At 50.7% G+C, this 17,500-nt stretch overlaps 1 protein-coding gene across 1 annotated transcript in view; it reads left to right on the forward strand.

Moving 5' to 3' along the window:
• Window positions 1-1,580: 1,580 nt before the first annotated feature.
• Window positions 1,581-17,500, forward strand: part of atp2b3b (ATPase plasma membrane Ca2+ transporting 3b) — a gene marked incomplete at its 5' end in the record, with an annotated part of 28,939 nt that continues 13,019 nt past the window's right edge. The window contains 24 exon segments of the mRNA XM_060055211.1: window positions 1,581-1,788; window positions 1,916-2,173; window positions 3,020-3,084; window positions 3,086-3,146; window positions 3,825-3,923; window positions 3,926-3,952; window positions 6,464-6,505; window positions 6,937-7,101; window positions 8,150-8,221; window positions 8,312-8,454; window positions 8,559-8,691; window positions 9,224-9,333; window positions 9,684-9,818; window positions 10,355-10,461; window positions 10,944-11,019; window positions 11,159-11,317; window positions 11,443-11,459; window positions 11,461-11,617; window positions 12,313-12,400; window positions 12,516-12,622; window positions 13,065-13,256; window positions 14,182-14,395; window positions 15,384-15,595; window positions 16,995-17,102. Of these exon segments, the coding sequence (XP_059911194.1) occupies window positions 1,581-1,788; window positions 1,916-2,173; window positions 3,020-3,084; window positions 3,086-3,146; window positions 3,825-3,923; window positions 3,926-3,952; window positions 6,464-6,505; window positions 6,937-7,101; window positions 8,150-8,221; window positions 8,312-8,454; window positions 8,559-8,691; window positions 9,224-9,333; window positions 9,684-9,818; window positions 10,355-10,461; window positions 10,944-11,019; window positions 11,159-11,317; window positions 11,443-11,459; window positions 11,461-11,617; window positions 12,313-12,400; window positions 12,516-12,622; window positions 13,065-13,256; window positions 14,182-14,395; window positions 15,384-15,595; window positions 16,995-17,102 (2,955 nt within the window).

Here is a 17,500-nt window from a genome sequence, read left to right on the forward strand (position 1 = left end):
CATAAGGTCACTGGTTTCCACTCCTCTACTTGCTCACTCCATCTCCCTGTTGCCCTCCCCCTCCACCTGAACCCTGTTGCTATCACATTGCTACGCGCCTCTCCAGCAATACTAGGAGCCGGAGATCACTCCTTCATCATGCGCCACGGACTACACACACGCGCACGCGCATGCACACACGGCACGCATACGTACAGCATGACTGCCACCTACTCTGGGCCAACTGCAGCAGGCCCAGTGACGTCCCTCCACCCCCCATCAAACACAGGCCAATAGCAAAATAGCTGCTCTCCAAAACCGGGGCTGTGGTGTGATAATGACATCACCTGTTGCTGGGCAGATCCTTGCCGAAACAGGAAGCCCCTGGACTTGATATGTTAGTCTCCATGGAAACTGAGTCACTCTAGGGGAGAGTGAGATTGAGGGATGGAGCTGTAAGAGGGATGTTGAGGAGGTGATGGGAAAGAGAGAGGAGAATACATTTTGAATATAATTCAATCATCAGAATTTGGCTTAAGATGTCGATAAAGTAGCAAAAAGTCTGTAAGGTAAAGTAAACAAGTGTTGCTGCATGCATACATTAATGGTATGCACACCTCGGTGAGTTGTTATACCCACATCTCATCTATAGCATTACAAATAAAATGCACACCTGTTGTGTGTAAATGAAGACACACAAATGTTTGTGTACATTAATTCCCCCCGGTGTTGTCATACATACTTCATTGTGTTCTTTCTCTCTTTTAATTTTTCATTTGCACACAAACAAAAATGCTTTTATTTCCAATATTTCACAATCTGTCCCCTTTCGTCTTTCTCTGACTCTCTGCCTCTCTCTTGATTAAAAGAAGGACATTGACATGAACAGTATTCATATTCAGTAAATAGTACACAATATCTATCTATCTATCTATCTATCTATCTATCTATCTATCTATCTATCTATCTATCTATCTATCTATCTATCTATCATCTATCTATCTATCTATCTATCTATCTATCTATCTATCTATCTATCTATCTATCTAATCTATCTATCTATCTATCTATCTATCTATCTATCTATCTATCTATCTATCTATCTATCTATCTATCTATCTATCTATCTATCTATCTATCTATCTATCTATCTATCTATCTATCTATCTATCTATCTATCTATCTATCTATCTATCTATCTATCTATCTATCTATCTATCTATCTATCTATCTATCTATCTATCTTCTATCTATCTACTATCTATCTATCTATCTATCTATCTATCTATCTATCTATCTATCTGTCTATCTGTCTATCTGTCTATATCTGTCTATCTGTCTATCTCTTTTTATCTCCCTTTCCCTCTTTAACTCTCTCCCCCCCTCTCTCCCCTTCCTTCCCTGTCTCTCCCCTCTCTCCCCCTCTCACTCCCCCCCTCCTCTCTCGCCCTCTCTCCCCTTCCTTCCCTCTCTCTCTCTCCCTCTCTCCCCTTCCTTCCCTCTCTCTCTCCCTCTCTCCCCTCTCTCCTCCCCTCCCCCCTCCCCCCTCTCCCCCCCCCCCCTCTCCCCCCTCTCTCCCCCCTCCCCCCTCTCCACCCCCCTCTCCCCCAGGTATCTCGGGGGACCCAGCCGACCTGGAGCGACGGCACCAGGCCTATGGCCAGAACTTCATCCCCCCCAAGCAGCCCAAGACCTTCATGGAGCTGGTGTGGGAGGCGCTGCAGGACGTCACGCTCATCATCCTGGAGATCGCCGCCATCATCTCCCTGGGCCTGTCCTTCTACCAGCCGCCCGGGGACGAGACCGAGGGTGAGGGCGATGTGGGGAGCGTCCGTCCATATGCACGACATCATCTTCAACGATCACGAGGCCCGCTGCCGGGGGCCGATGGAGCACTGTCCTCCATGTAAACGAGCTCTGCCCCCCCCCCCCCCAGCCTGTGGGAACGAGTCCAGCGGAGCGGAGGACGAGGGCGAGGCGGAGGCGGGCTGGATCGAGGGCGCGGCCATCCTGCTGTCGGTGGTGTGCGTTGTCCTGGTGACGGCCTTCAACGACTGGTCCAAGGAGAAGCAGTTCCGCGGGCTGCAGAGCCGCATCGAACAGGAGCAGAGGTTCGCCGTGGTCCGCAAGGGCAACGTCATCCAGATCCCCGTGGCGGACCTCGTGGTGGGGGACATGGCCCAGGTCAAGTACGGTAAGAGAGCCCGGGGGAAGGGGGCGCAGCCAGGAGACCCCCGTCGGGGTCACACACACAGACACACACACATACACACACACACACACACACACACACACACACACACACACCACACACACACACACACACTCACACACACGACACAGACACAACACACACACACACACACACACACACACACACACACTACACACAGCACACACACACACACACACACACACACACGCAGAAGATTTTGTTCTAGGAAACGGATCAATATCTTAATGAACCGGGCTGAACGAGAAATACAACAATTGGCCGAAATGGCGAAATTCGACATCTGCAACCCACGTTGGAGTGTAAACGATGCATTGTTTGCTGTTCCCCCTCTTAGCTTTCAGTCACGTGTTGTAACGAGTGAATCGTATCTGCATCAAACCGTAATACATACACCATAGCACTCTCTCAATCGCCAATCCCTACATTACACTTGACCTGATCATTACGCTGATCAGGACCATGCTGGGAGTAGATGATACTCATGAACCGTGTGTGTCAGCCATCAGGAGCATACTGGGAGTAGATGTTACTCATGCACCTGTGTATCAGCCAATCAGGAGCATACTGGGAGTAGATGTTACTCATGCACCTGTGTGTCAGCCATCAGGAGCATACTGGGAGTAGATGTTACTCATGCACCTGTGTATCAGCCATCAGGAGCATACTGGAGTAGATGTTACTCATGAACCTGTGTGTCAGCCATCAGGAGCATACTGGGAGTGGATGTTACTCATGAACCTGTGTGTCAGCCATCAGGAGCATACTGGGAGTAGATGTTGCTCATGCACCTGTGTGTCCATGCAGGAGACCTCCTGCCAGCTGATGGCATCCTGGTGCAGAGTAACGACCTGAAGATAGACGAGAGCTCGTCTGACCGGAGAGTCCGACCACGTCACCAAGTCTGTGGACAAGGACCCCATGCTGCTCTCAGGTCGGTGTTGTGCCACGGTCTAGTTGTCCCTGGGGTCCTTTTATCCACTAGCCACACATTTTATGGGTGATAACATCACAACTTAGAGTGCTCAATATTAATGATGGTAATGAAGTGGAATGTGTAGTGTGTGTACTACTGTGGTGCTTGTGTGCGTGTTTGTGCGTGCATACGTGAGTTTGTGTGTGTGTGTGTGTGTGTGTGTGTTGTGTGTGTGTGTGTGTGTGTGTGTGTAACTGTTAAGTGATTGAGTCTGTGCCTGATATAAATTTTAATTCCATATGCGTGACCAACTGGCACTTTAGGAATCACCGTTTGTCCTTTGGTCTATTTTAAAGCCATTATTATAATTCACATCTTTAAAAGTAAATATAACTAAATCTTGTTGTTTATCCCAACCTACCTCCATTCACCTAATATTGAGCTAACTAGCTGTGTGTGTGTGCACGTGTGGGTTTGTGTGTGTGTGTGTGTGTGTAGTGTGTGTTGTGTGTGTATGTTTTTGTCTATGTGTTTATGCATGTTTGTGTGTCGTGTATGTGTGGATCTGTGTTGTGTCCGCTTGAGTATGTTTTGTTTGTTTGTGTGTGTGTGTGTGTGTGTGGATGGCGTGCGTGCGTGTGTGCGTGCGTACGTGCGTACGTGCGTGCGTGCGTGTGTGTGTGTGCGTGCGTGTAGGTACCCATGTGATGGAGGGCTCAGGGCGGATGATGCTGGTGACCGCTGTGGGAGTCAACTCCCAGACTGGGATCATCTTCACCTTACTGGGAGCTGGAGAGCTGGAGAGGAGGGGAAGGAGAAGAAAGGTAGGAGGACCAGGGGGACCCGGGCTGTTCTGATGTGTCCCTCCCCACCCTGCTACGGGCCTCTGTCCTGTCAGCAGCACAGAGGGTGGAGGACCAAGCCAATGAAACCTCATGGGCCCCCACGGGATGGGGGGGTCTGGAGTGGGTCGGTGAGAGGGGGGTCTGGAGTGGGTCGGTGAGGGGGGTCTGGAGTGGGTCGGTCAGGGGGGGTCTGGAGTGGGTCGGTGAGGGGGGGGTCTGGAGTGGGTCGGTGAGGGGGGGGGTCTGGAGTGGGTCGGGTCAGGGGGGGTCTGGAGTGGGTCGGTCAGGGGGGGGTCTGGAGTGGGTCGGTGAGAGGGGGGTCTGGAGTGGGTCGGTGAGAGGGGGGGTCCTCTCGTGGGTCGGTGAGGGGGGGGGTCTGGAGTGGGTCGGTCAGGGGGGGGGTCTGGAGTGGGTCGGTCAGGGGGGGGTCTGGAGTGGGTCGGTGAGAGGGGGTCTGGAGTGGGTCGGTCAGGGGGGGGTCTGGAGTGGGTCGGGTCAGGGGGGGTCTGGAGTGGTCGTCGGTCAGGGGGGGGGTCTGGAGTGGGTCGGTGAGGGGGGGGGTCAGGAGTGGGTCGGTGAGAGGGGGGTCTGGAGTGGGTCGGTCAGGGGGGGTCTGGAGTGGGGTCGGTCAGGGGGGGGGTCTGGAGTGGGTCGGTGAGAGGGGGGTCTGGAGTGGGTCGGTGAGAGGGGGGTCCTCTCGTGGGTCGGTGAGGGGGGTCTGGAGTGGGTCGTCAGGGGGGGTCTGGAGTGGGTCGGTGAGGGGGGGGGTCTGGAGTGGGTCGGTGAGGGGGGGGTCTGGAGTGGGTCGGTCAGGGGGGGTCTGGGGGTCGGGTCTGTGGGGTCAGGGGGGGGGTCTGGAGTGGGTCGGTGAGAGGGGGGTCTGGAGTGGGTCGGTGAGAGGGGGGTCCTCTCGTGGGTCGGTGAGTGAGGGGGGGTCTGGAGTGGGTCGGTCAGGGGGGGTCTGGAGTGGGGTGCTGGCTCTCTGACACATCTGCTGCATCCAGCCATGAATACTTTAAACAGGTCCCTACGATGTTGTAGTCAGATAGGATGCGCTCACCCATGTATGACAGCTGGTGTGTGTGTGTGTGTGTGTGTGTGTGTGTGTGTGTGTGTGTGTGTGTGTGTGTGTGTGTGTGTGTGTGTGTGTGTGTGTGTGTGTGTGTGTGTGTTTGATGCAGAGAAGGCCTAACAGATTTTAGGTATTTATAAGCCTCAACAGGAAATACAGCAGTTTTACTCTGGACTTTGCCATTTTGTTGGAGGGGGAGAGGGAGAGAGAGAGAGAAAGAGCTTTAGAAAGGATGGTAGATTGTTAGCAAAGGAGGCATTAGCCAATGTTCCAGACGAGTAGTGCAGCTCATCACCTCTGGAGCTGCAGACGAAACAACAAACAACAACAACAACAACAACAACAACAACAACAACAACAACAACAACAACAACAACAACAACAACAACAACAACAACAACAACAACAACAACAACAACAGGACAAAACAAAGAAAAAACAAAAATCATGTATCATTTGTTCAAACGTCCTCCCTCTGATATGGATCCGGGCTGTACCCCAGCACAGGGGAAATCTAACTATGAAATCGGACCATCACATGAGACGAGTTGTTGAGTAGGTTTTGGGTGTTTTTGTTGAAACATGAGAACGATGTTGTCACTCTGCCTCTTCTGTTGTGTATGTGTGCGATCCGCAGGGGGTTCCGATGGGCCATCAGTCTCTCTCAGCCTCACCCTCCAGACAGCCACTGCCACCAATACATTATTCATACAATTTCTACAAATGCCATAACTTCTCATCATGCAATGACAGTTTTCTTTGTGCTTGCTTTTATTCTTCCACCCTCTATGTCTCTCATCTCTCTGTCTCTCTCTTTCTCAATGTATGTCTCTTTTGATCAATGTACATGCTTAACCATATGCACATTCATAATTGACATGAGACTTCCATTCATTTCTATTTTGCTCTTGTTTCGGTTTTTCAATTATTTTCAAATTTTCACCAAATTCTTTGACCCCCGTCCTTGACATCTTCCCCTTTCTCATAATCTTCCAATAGAGGAGAGCGCTCACTTTCTCAGCTCTGCAGAGGTCAATTATGGCACACTCAATGGTAGGTGAGGCAGAACGGTAATGCCCTGGCCCTATCCTCACCCAGCTGTACATGGTGCAGTCACCCCATAGAACCCCTCTGTGTAGATTAATGTGTGTAAAGTCTCATTGTTGTAACGAGTTGTGTGTGAATGTCAATCACTGTTGTTCATGTGGGTTTGGCAGTGTTCACTGATTGGTCTGACTTTATAAATGTAGTAAACTGGTAACGATAATTTGCTGTCACATAAAATTGAAAGAACTCTGAACCATATCAATTGACTCTCTCTGTCTCGGTCTCTCTCTTCCTCTCTCCCTCTCTGTCTTTCTCTCTCTTCTTCTCTCTCTCTCTTCCTCTCTCTGTCTCTCTCTCCCTCATTTTCTCAGGAAAACAACCTGATGGCGCAGTAGAGAACAACCAGAACAAAGGTAAAGATTGGTTTGTATGTGTGGGTGTGTGTGTGTGTGTGTGAGTGTAATGTCTGTGTGTGTGTGTGTTGTGTGTGTGTGTGTTGTGTGTGTGTTGTGTGTGTGTGTGTGTGTGTGTGTGTGTGTGTGTGTGTGTATGTGTGTGTGTGTGTGTGTGTGTGTGTGTGTGTGTGTGTGTGTGTGTGTGTGTCTGTGTGTGTGTGTGTGTGTGTGTGTGTGTGTGTGTGTGTGTGTGTGTGATTGTGTATGTGTGGTTGTGTGTGTATGTATGTGTGTGCGTGTTGTGTGTGTGTGTGTGTTTGTGTGTGTGTGTGTGTGTGTGCGTGTGTGAGTGTATGTGTGTGTGTGCGTGTGTGTGCTTGTGGAGTTGTGAGCAAGCGGTCAAGTCAACCTGTGTGTATGTTTTTTTTCCGTGCACGATTATATTTCAGCCAAGAAACAGGACGGGGGCGTTGCCATGGAGATGCAGCCTCTGAAGAGTGCGGAGGGAGGGGAGGTGGAGGACCGGGAGAAGAAGAAGACCAACGTCCCGAAGAAGGAGAAGAGCGTCCTGCAGGGCAAACTCACTAAGCTGGCCGTCCAGATCGGCAAAGCAGGTGAAGACACAGGCCCCTCTCAGTGGAGACACGCCCCTCTGGGGAGACACGCCCCTCTGGGGAGACACGCCCCTCTGGAGAGACACGCCCCTCTGGGGAGACACACCCCTCTGGGGATCCCCTCTGTGGAGACACGCCCCTCTGGGGAGACACGCCCCTCTGGGAGAGACACGCCCCTCTGGGGGAGAAACGCCCCTCTGGTATCCCCTCTGTGGAGAACACGCCCCTCTGTGGAGACACGCCCCTCTGGGAGGACACGCCCCTCTGGGGCTCCTCTCTGGGGAGACACGCCCCTCTGGGTCTCCTCTCTGTGTGGACACACCCCTCTGTGCTCCTCTCTGTGGAGACACGCCCCTCTGTGCTCCTCTCTGTGTGGACACGCCCCTCTGGGTCTCCTCTCTGTGGAGACACGCCCCTCTGGGTCTCCTCTCTGTGGAGACATGCCCCTCTGGGTCTCCTCTCTGTGGAGACACGCCCCTCAGGGTCTCCTCTATGTGTGGACACGCCCCTCTGGGTCTCCTCTCTGTGGAGACACGCCCCTCTGGGTTTCCTCTCTGTGTGGACACGCCCCTCTGGGTCTCCTCTCTGTGTGGACATGCCCCTTCTCGGGAGACACTGGTTCTTGTTTCTGGACCCGCATGGAGTTGGTGCTGAGTTGGAACCTGGCCTGGAGCCAGTATTATTTATGTGTAAACGCCAAGAACCGGTTTGAGGTTGGCACTGGCTCCGAACCAGCACTGGAACCGCGTTGGTGGGAAAGGGTATTAGAGATCCAGCTCAACCTAGTCTCATCCTTTCCTGAAAATATAAGCTATGGTGAAATAGCTTGTGCTCCCTTATGTTATATTTTGCGGTTTACATACTGATGACGAAGCCAACTCAACTCATTTCACAACCACCGACTACTGTGTCGCCCGTTCCATTTAAATTCAGAAGTCAAAATCTTTGCGCTTGTAACACAGTTTTTTCTCATTGCAACGATCGGGCTGTAGGATTGTCCGATGGATAACCCGATTGACCTATGCTCTGCTCTGGATTGTTCCCTCAGGCCTGGTGATGTCTGCCATCACCGTGATCATCCTGGTGCTCTACTTTTGCATCGAGACGTTTGTTATCGAAGGTGTGTCCAATAAGCCGATGCACAGATACCCTTCAGGTCCGGTGTTCCCTGTCACCTGCCGGCCCTCTCTAATCCCGCTGGTGTTCGCAGGTCGCACCTGGATGGCAGAATGCACGCCGGTGTACGTCCAGTACTTCGTCAAATTCTTCATCATCGGAGTGACGGTGCTGGTGGTGGCCGTCCCCGAGGGCCTTCCTCTGGCCGTGACCATCTCCCTGGCCTACTCTGTCAAGGTACCGCCTCACACCACCACCACCGGCACCAGAGACCGCACAGACACACTCTGTCACCCGTCCAGGATCTCTATACACCCTTCCTTTACTTTCCATTCCCCTAGAAAATGATGAAAGATAACAATCTTGTGCGCCACCTGGACGCGTGTGAGACCATGGGCAACGCCACGGCCATCTGCTCGGACAAGACGGGCACGCTGACCACCAACCGCATGACGGTGGTGCAGACCTTCATCGGTGGGTCTCCTCCCCCCCGGGACGCACACACAAGTACACTGACACACAAAGCCGGCCGCTCCAGAGGTCGGAGACTCTGAGGCTTGGTGGGTACAGACATGATCTAATCTGGCCCGTGAAGGATGAACAAACAGGAGTTTCTAATGTCTAGGTGTTTCAATGCTATTTTGCGTTATTGTGTCTTATTTTAAGAGATAGTTACATTATATTTGGCGAGGACGGGGCAGAAAGCAGCCCTAGTGTAGAGGACAGGGCAACAAGCTACTGTAGAGGATGGGGCAGAAAGCAGCCCTAGTGTAGAGGACAGGGCAACAAGCTACTGTAGAGGATGGGGCAGAAAGCAGCCCTAGTGTAGAGGACAGGGCAACAAGCTACTGTAGAGGATGGGGCAGAAAGCAGCCCTAGTGTAGAGGACTCTTAGCCCAAACTTTAGAGCCCATATGGTGATATTACGAGTGCTACACATGTTCTCCATTGAGAGCATGTGAGACCTGGTGTGTAACCTCTCCGCCACCTGTCTGGTGGTCACCAGGTGACGTCCACCACCGGGCCGTCCCGGACCCAGGCCAGGTCCCCGCCAAGACCCTTGAGCTGATGGTGAACGCCATCGCCATCAACAGCGCCTACACCTCCAAGATCTTGGTGAGCTACGCCTGGTTGCTTCACAACTCCCCTTTGGGTTCTACTTTGTTACCAATGTAGTCTCAAAGGATTGTGAAGTATCACTTTCTATTTTGTTAAAAAAAACAAAACTATTACTACTCTGTTTTATTAGATTAGATTCAACTGTTCCCTGCTCATTCCTCGGTCTGTTTGTCTGTTTCTGTCGGAATTTCCTCTCTCTCTCTCTCTCTCTCTCTCTCTCTCTCTCTCTCTCGCTCTCTCTCTCTCTCTCTCTGTCTCTCTCTCTCTCTCTCTCTCTCTCTCTCTCTCTCTCTCTCTCTCTCTCTCTCTCTCTCTCTCTCTCTCTCTCCTCTCTCTCTCTCTCTCAGCCCCCTGACGTGGAGGGTGGTCTAGCTAAGCAGGTGGGCAACAAGACAGAGTGTGGCCTCCTGGGCTTCATCCTGGACCTGAAGAAGGACTACGCCCCAGTCAGGGAGCAGATGCCAGAGGAGCGTCTCTACAAGGTGAGCTCCTCCTCTCCGCTCCGCGTCTGGGTCCGGTTCGCCCTGTCGGGGCTTATTTTCCCGATAATGACCGGCTACATTCCATACATTATTCCGCTTATTACACGGCTACTTGCCAAAACAAAAATATACCTTCACACGGTGTGTCTTTTTACAATAACCATTCGTATTGTTGATCTGCAGAGAAATAGTCCGCCAAAAACGTTGACGTCGCTTAGCAACCGGACACGCTGGGGTTGATAAGTTACCGGACTACTTGCGGAGTGCTAAGAAATACGTCAATCAGGCAAAAAAATCCACTTTCCTTGACAGCGTAGTATTCATGGTAAATTATTTTGAGATTTAAACATCTGTTAAATGTTCATCCTCTTTTAGAAACGGGCCCTTCTTGTTCTTACACCTCAGAGGTGCAGCCATATTGTGAGGGGTCCATTAATTCCCCTTGTCCCCTGCTATTAGTGACACTAACTGATGCTGAATAACCAGGAAAGTTTGAAGCCCCATCCCAGTGTCCTGTAAACTGTCTCCCTCTCCAGGTCTACACGTTCAACTCCACCCGTAAGTCCATGAGCACCGTGGTGCTGCTGCCCGACCGCTCCTACCGCCTCTACAGCAAGGGGGCGTCCGAGATCCTCCTCAAGAAGTGAGCCTGGACCCCTCCAAGGGGCTGGGAATGTGTGTGTGTGTCTGTGTGTGTGTGTGTGTGTGTGTGTGTGTGTGTGTGCGTGCGTGCGTGCGTGCGTGCGTGCGTGCGTGCGTGCGTGCGTGCGTGCGTGCGTGCGTGTGTGTGTGTGTGCGTGTGTGTGTGTCTGTGTTTGTTTGTTTTTGTGAGAGAGAGTTGATGCCAGGGGATGGATGAGAGGACATTAAAGAGGAATATGATTGGATCATTTGAGGTAGCTAAGATGCCATGCTGCTGTTAATACATGACAGCAGCAATAGAACACCCCCTCTCTCTCTGCCTCTCTCTCTCTCTCTCTTCTCTCTCTCTCTCTCTCTCTCTCTCTCTCTCTCTCTCCCTCTCTCTCTCTCTCTCTCTCTCTCTCCCTCTCTCTCTCTCTCTCTCTCTCTCTCTCTCTCTCTCTCTCTCTCTCTCTCTCTCTCTCTCTCTCTCTCTCCAACCAGGTGTGCTTATATTCTGGGTCCTAATGGAGAACCTCGTATCTTCAGACCCCGGGACAGAGACGAGATGGTCAAACAGGTGTGCCCACATCTTACTGAATCCTCCATTCATCCCTTTATTGAGATTCCATTCCTGAGTATGATGATTTGGAATCATTATTGGATACATATATATGTAGGAAATTGTTAGTTCTGAAGTCATGTGGTGTAACTGACAGGTCATCGAGCCAATGGCCTGCGAGGGCCTGAGGACCATATGCATAGCGTACCGCGACCTGCCCGCGAGCCCTGAGCCCGACTGGGAGAACGAGGCGGAAATCGTGACGGAGCTGACCGCCATCACCGTGGTGGGGATCGAGGACCCCGTCCGCCCCGAGGTACGGCCGTCAACCCTTCTGGTTCTGATCTGTTCTACACGCCCTCGTATTGCACTGGCCAGTCCAGAGGCCGCCCCTCTCAGCCTCTGCCCCCCCCCCCTTCCCCCTCACCCCCACCCCCCCAGGTACCTGACGCAATCCGGCCAGCGGGCCGGCATCACGGTGCGCATGGTGACCGGGGACAACATCAACACGGCCAGGGCCATCGCGGCCAAGTGTGGGATCATCCATCCCGGGGACGACTTCATCTGTCTGGAGGGCAAGGACTTCAACCGACGCATCAGGAACGAGAAGGGCGAGGTCAGCGTCTGTTGGGGGGGGGGGGGGGAGCGGGGACTGGGGTGTGGACACAGAGGGTCACATCCAACACCCCCAGCTGCAGGGGGGGAGGGCTGGACTAGAGGTGGTGTGGTGAGAGAAATATCAGCACACCGAGCCTGCTGCTTCATGCAGAACACGTGTTTTAATGTCGGAGCATTGTAGGGTTTTGTGTCTTAGACCTGGGATCCATTGCCGTCCGCAGCGGCCCTGTGATTGGACACTCAGGGCTAGGATGTGAGGTGGTTGCCGCCGTTCACCCCAGAGTGATTGAGCTTCCCTGTGATCTTTAGAGATCAGGGAGCGTTGATCCTCTGTGGACAATAAGCCGACCCTGATCACCAAAAGAGAACACTGACTGACGGATGGTTGTGTCTCTCTGCTTCGGCTCAGCTCGGTGACCTTGCACGGTTGGCTTATGCCAGATCAGATTGGCTCCTAAAGTAAAGGGCATTTTAATCAACAGTGCCTCTATGTAATACATTGTGTTGTTTTATGTAATTGCTGCTAATATATGCACCGAAGAGGAGCCCTGAGAAAATCTCTCTCTCTAGATGCAGGTCTTTGATCATTTATGGCCCTGAAAACACCCCCCAGACACACTCACACACACTAGTGATATCCAGTGAGAGCCTAGGGGTAGCTAATGGATTCCTGCTGCACTCTGCCATTGACAGATTGAACAGGAGCGTATTGATAAGATCTGGCCCAAGCTGCGGGTGCTGGCCCGCTCCTCTCCCACGGACAAACACACCCTGGTCAAAGGTACGGCTGTGAGCCACCAACACACGCAATGCATTTTGCACTTTGACACACGTGTAAATGTTTTGCTTCCCCCACACCAATACGTGCACTAATTGCATGTGCTGAATACATCCAGGCATCATTGACAGCACCGTGCTGGAGCAGAGGCAGGTCGTCGCGGTAACAGGGGACGGAACCAATGACGGCCCTGCTCTGAAGAAGGCTGACGTCGGCTTCGCCATGGTAACATACTCGGCTATTATGTAACGCTGCTCAAGCTGAAGCCATTCTGCCCTCATCGTTATGAATCACTTTCCACGGTATCTGTTTGAGGGAAGAAAAGTAAAGGCTAAAAACATTTATATTCATCCCACAAAGAGTAAACTAAAGTTTTATTTTTGGGAACATGGAGCCCGCCCCAGTACACACACCTACCAACCTTATCCTCGCTCATAGAAACACTAAGAACACTCATCTGAAACCAAACCTCCCCTCTCCTCTCCTCTCCTCCCCTCTCCTCCCCCTCTCCTCCCCTCTCCTCCCCTCTCCTGCCCCTCTGTCCCCCTCCTGCCCCTTTCCTCTCTCCTGCCCCTCTGTCCCCCTCCTGCCCCTTTCCTCTCTCCTGCCCCTCTCCTCTCTCCTGCCCCTCTCCCCCCCTGCCCCCCCCCCCCCCCCCCCCCCCCAGGGAATCGCCGGCACAGACGTGGCCAAAGAGGCCTCTGACATCATCCTGACGGACGACAACTTCAGCAGCATCGTGAAGGCGGTGATGTGGGGGAGGAACGTCTACGACAGCATCTCCAAGTTCCTCCAGTTCCAGCTGACGGTCAACGTGGTGGCCGTGATCGTGGCCTTCACCGGGGCCTGCATCACTCAGGTGGGCCACGGGGGCCACTAAGTCGGATCAGGGTGGGGGGGGGACTGAGAGCTTGGAGCCCATGCTGACCCACAGTGAGGAGAGTTCTCATCCAGAGGATTGTTGTTGGAGGTCAAACAAGTTGTAGCTGCAAACTCTTCTGAAGAGCTTCAGCATCATTAAAGTATGTGTATGTAGCATAGTAGACTATAGTCCAGTATATATAGTATGTAGTATATTACAGTATAGTATGGTATGTAGTATACAGTATAGTATAGTATGTAGCATAGTAGAGTATAGTACAGTATATATAGTTATGTAGTATAGTACAATATAGTATAGTATGTAGTATAGTACAGTATAGTATTTATAGTATGTATTATAGTATAATATGCTACAGTATAGTATAGTCTAGTATAATACGGTATAGTGAAGTATAGTATAGTATATATAGTAAAGTATGATACAGTATATTATGAATATTGTTGAATATGTATAATATAATATGGAATAGTATAGATTACTATATATAGTATACTGTAGTATAGTACGGTATAATGCAGTATAGTTAAGTATAATACAGTATAGTATAGTATAGTATGGTATAGTAGAGTATAGTTGAGGTGTTCATAAGGTGTATTTTATAGTTATATATCTCGTCACACTGTGTGTCTCCTATTATTTTATGAAACAGACACAAACTCCTTTGGGCTCATTCCTTTTCTCTTAACTTGGCGGCTAATAAACAGACCGTACTTCTGATTCAGATCCTGAATGTGTGTGCATGTGTTTGTTTGTGTGTGTGTGTGTGTGTGTGTGTGTGTGTGTGTGTGTGTGTGTGTGTGTGTGTGTGTGTGTGTGTGTGTGTGTGTGTGTGTGTGTGTGTGTGTGTGTGTGTCAGGTCTTTCTGCAGCTCTGACCCTCTGTGTGTGTGTGTGTGTCTCAGGACTCTCCCCTCAAGGCGGTGCAGATGTTGTGGGTGAACCTGATCATGGACACCTTCGCCTCGCTCGCCCTGGCCACCGAGCCGCCCACCGAGGCCCTGTTGCTACGGAAACCCTACGGCAGAAACAACCCGCTCATCTCCCTGACCATGATGAAGAACATCCTGGGGCACGGCATCTACCAGCTAGTCATCATCTTCACCCTGCTCTTCGTCGGTACAGCACACAAACACACTCACACACACGCACGCACCCACACGCACACACCTGCACGCCCACACACACACACACACGCGCACACACACACACATACGCACACGCACGCACGCACCCACGCGCACAAACACGCACACACCTGCACGCACACACACACACACACACACACACACACACGCAACTCACACACACGCACAAACAAACACGTATACACACATACACATACGCACATGCACACACTCACACGCACATGCACACACACATATACAAACATACATGGCAACACATACATGCACACACACATACACACACACACACACACACTGGAACACACACGCACATTCACACACAAGTACACACACGCACACACACACAGACACACATTCACAGACACTGACACACACGCATGCACACGCACACACAAAGAAACTAACTTGAACTGTACATCTGTGTAAATATAGTTAAGAGGAATGAACTAAAGGTAATTAAGGGTTCCAATAACCTTGCCTGATGTGACCCACCTTCGGAGACACTATTGGCTGTTGTGCAATCCTTTTGACAAACTCATGTCAAGACCCAGGCATCAAACAGACAACTCTCTCCCAGTCCCCCCACTCTGTCCCCCCACTCTGTCCCAGTCCCCCCACTCTGTCCCAGTCCCCCCACTCTGTCCCAGTCCCCCCACTCTGTCCCCTGGTCTGAGAAGCACTACAGGGTTACAAGAGATAAGCCATACATCCAGCACACAGAACAACACGATGCCTCATGTCCTCATGTCCTCATGTCCTCATGTCCTCATGTCTTCATGTCCTCATGTCCTCATGTCCTCATCTCTTCATGTCCTCATGTCCTCATGTCCTCATGTGTTCATGTCATCATGTGTTCATGTCCTCATGTCCTCATGTGTTCATGTCCTCATGTCCTCATGTCCTCATGTGTTCATGTCCTCATGTCCTCATGTCCTCATGTGTTCATGTCCTCTCCCCAGGCGAGCATATCTTCAACATCGACAACGGCCGCAACGCCCCGCTGCACTCTCCGCCCTCGGAGCACTACACCATCGTCTTCAACGTCTTCGTCATGATGCAGCTCTTCAACGAGATCAACGCACGCAAGATCCACGGAGAGAGGAACGTCTTCGACGGCATCTTCAAGAACCCCATCTTCTGCTCCATCGTGCTGGGCACCTTCCTCATGCAGGTGAGGAGGAGGAGGAGGAGGAGGAGGAGGAGGAGGAGGAGGATGTCAGGTCAGGGAAGGGGGAGGAGCTAAATAGAAAGATAGCGTTCAAATGACAAAATATGTTGAAAAGGAGATACAATTAAATCGAAATATGTAATTTATTATGGAAACATGCATTCATAATCAAATACAAATAAAAGAATGCACACAAAACATAAAAAATACTTATACAATTATATATATGTATTTCATGTTTCTATAATGATATATAATCTGATACTCCTCCTATAGTCTCTTATCAGCCATTCATAAATTACGTTTGTGGCCTTATTTTCAATTATATGACAAAGGCATGTCACATTGTCCTGCTACAATTAGAATACTTCTTAACCTCATTCTACAGCCAACGTTACTAGGGAAACTGGCTCGGGCTGCTAAGAATAGATGAAAGGAAGATTCTAACTTTACCTTTCAGAGCCGTCCAATACAATGTCAGAAGCTGATGCATGTTGTACATTTGATACATTTTTAATACAGAACAAACATAAAGGATTGGCCTCTGAGAAACAGGAACAATAACAACATCAGAGCGCAGAGAGAGAGAGAGAGAGAGAGAGAGATTATGGAGAAACAGAGAGAGGGGTACTGTAGGAGTGAGAGGCAAAGGGGAGGAGAGGTCTGATGCTGCTTGGTGTCAGGGGATCTGAGTCTAACAGAGAGGGAGAGAGGGAGTGAGAGAGAGAAAGGGAGAGAGGGAGAGAGGGAGAGAGAGAGAGAGAGAGAGAGAGAGGGGGAGAGAGAGAGAGAGAGAGAGAGAGAGAGAGAGAGAGAGAGAGAGAGAGAGAGAGAGGAAGAGAAAGAGAGAGAGAGGTATACAAGTGAAGCGGGGGAGAAACAAAGACAGAGAAGAAGCCATTAGCTGGGTAAATTGAGCCCCTCCACTAAGTAGAGGATAGTGTTACGCTCTGTGGTGTAATGTTGTTATACGTGTCTGATCAGAGCAGCAGTCACAGAGTAGGTACAGGGAGACTTGTGTAGCTTGATGTGAGCGTGTAAACAGCGATCATGTTGCAGTCTGCCCAGAGAGGAGGCTGTGCCCCATGGAGAGCCAAGCGGTTAATGTTGGGGTCAGCTCATTGTAGATTTGAATGCTTTAATAGGAAAGAAGAAAACAGAAAATAATTCAACACATTTCTTTTTCTTTTCTTTAATTAGCATTAAATTATTAAAATAAGATTACAACTTATTATGCGCAGATAACACTGTATAAGAACAGTTTGGGATTGTTAATACGTTAATGTGTTTGTGTGTGTGTGTGTGTGTGTGTTTGTGTGTGTGCGTGCGTGCGTGCGTGCGTGTGTGTGTGTGCGTGCGTGCGTGCGTGCGTGCGTGCGTGTGTGCGTCTGTGTGTATCCAGATCGTGATCGTGCAGTGGGGGGGTAAGCCCTTCAGCTGCGCCCCCCTCAACGTGGAGCAGTGGCTGTGGTGTCTGTTCGTGGGCGTGGGGGAGCTCCTCTGGGGGCAGGTGGGTGGCGAGGCGCTCATTCCCTGCTGTCGCTATCTGTCGCTGAACCCCATCCATGGGCCTCAGGTCGACGCTTGAGTGTGATTTCAATTGGGACGTTTGTTGAACCTCCCTAGGAGTTTCTCGCGGTGTAAATAGTCCACAGAGCAGAGCAGTAGCCTCTGCATATCGTAACCTTTCAAGTTCGTTCATCGAATGCGCGTACAAACAAAGAGTAGAAGTCATTCATGGCTGTGAGGTCCTGGAGTTGTGGGCCGAATGACAAACAGTCATTATGTGACCGTCTTGTCTTCATTGCTTTTAGTTCCACTGTCTCACTGTCGTGATTTGATCATTTCTTCTTCTTTGATTCTATCTTTTTATCTGTGCGTAGCAAATTGTATAAACTGGTGTCCATG

The sequence above is a fragment of the Gadus macrocephalus genome, chromosome 1, assembly GCF_031168955.1.
Source record: "Gadus macrocephalus chromosome 1, ASM3116895v1".
NCBI classification, from domain to species: Eukaryota; Metazoa; Chordata; class Actinopteri; order Gadiformes; family Gadidae; genus Gadus; species Gadus macrocephalus.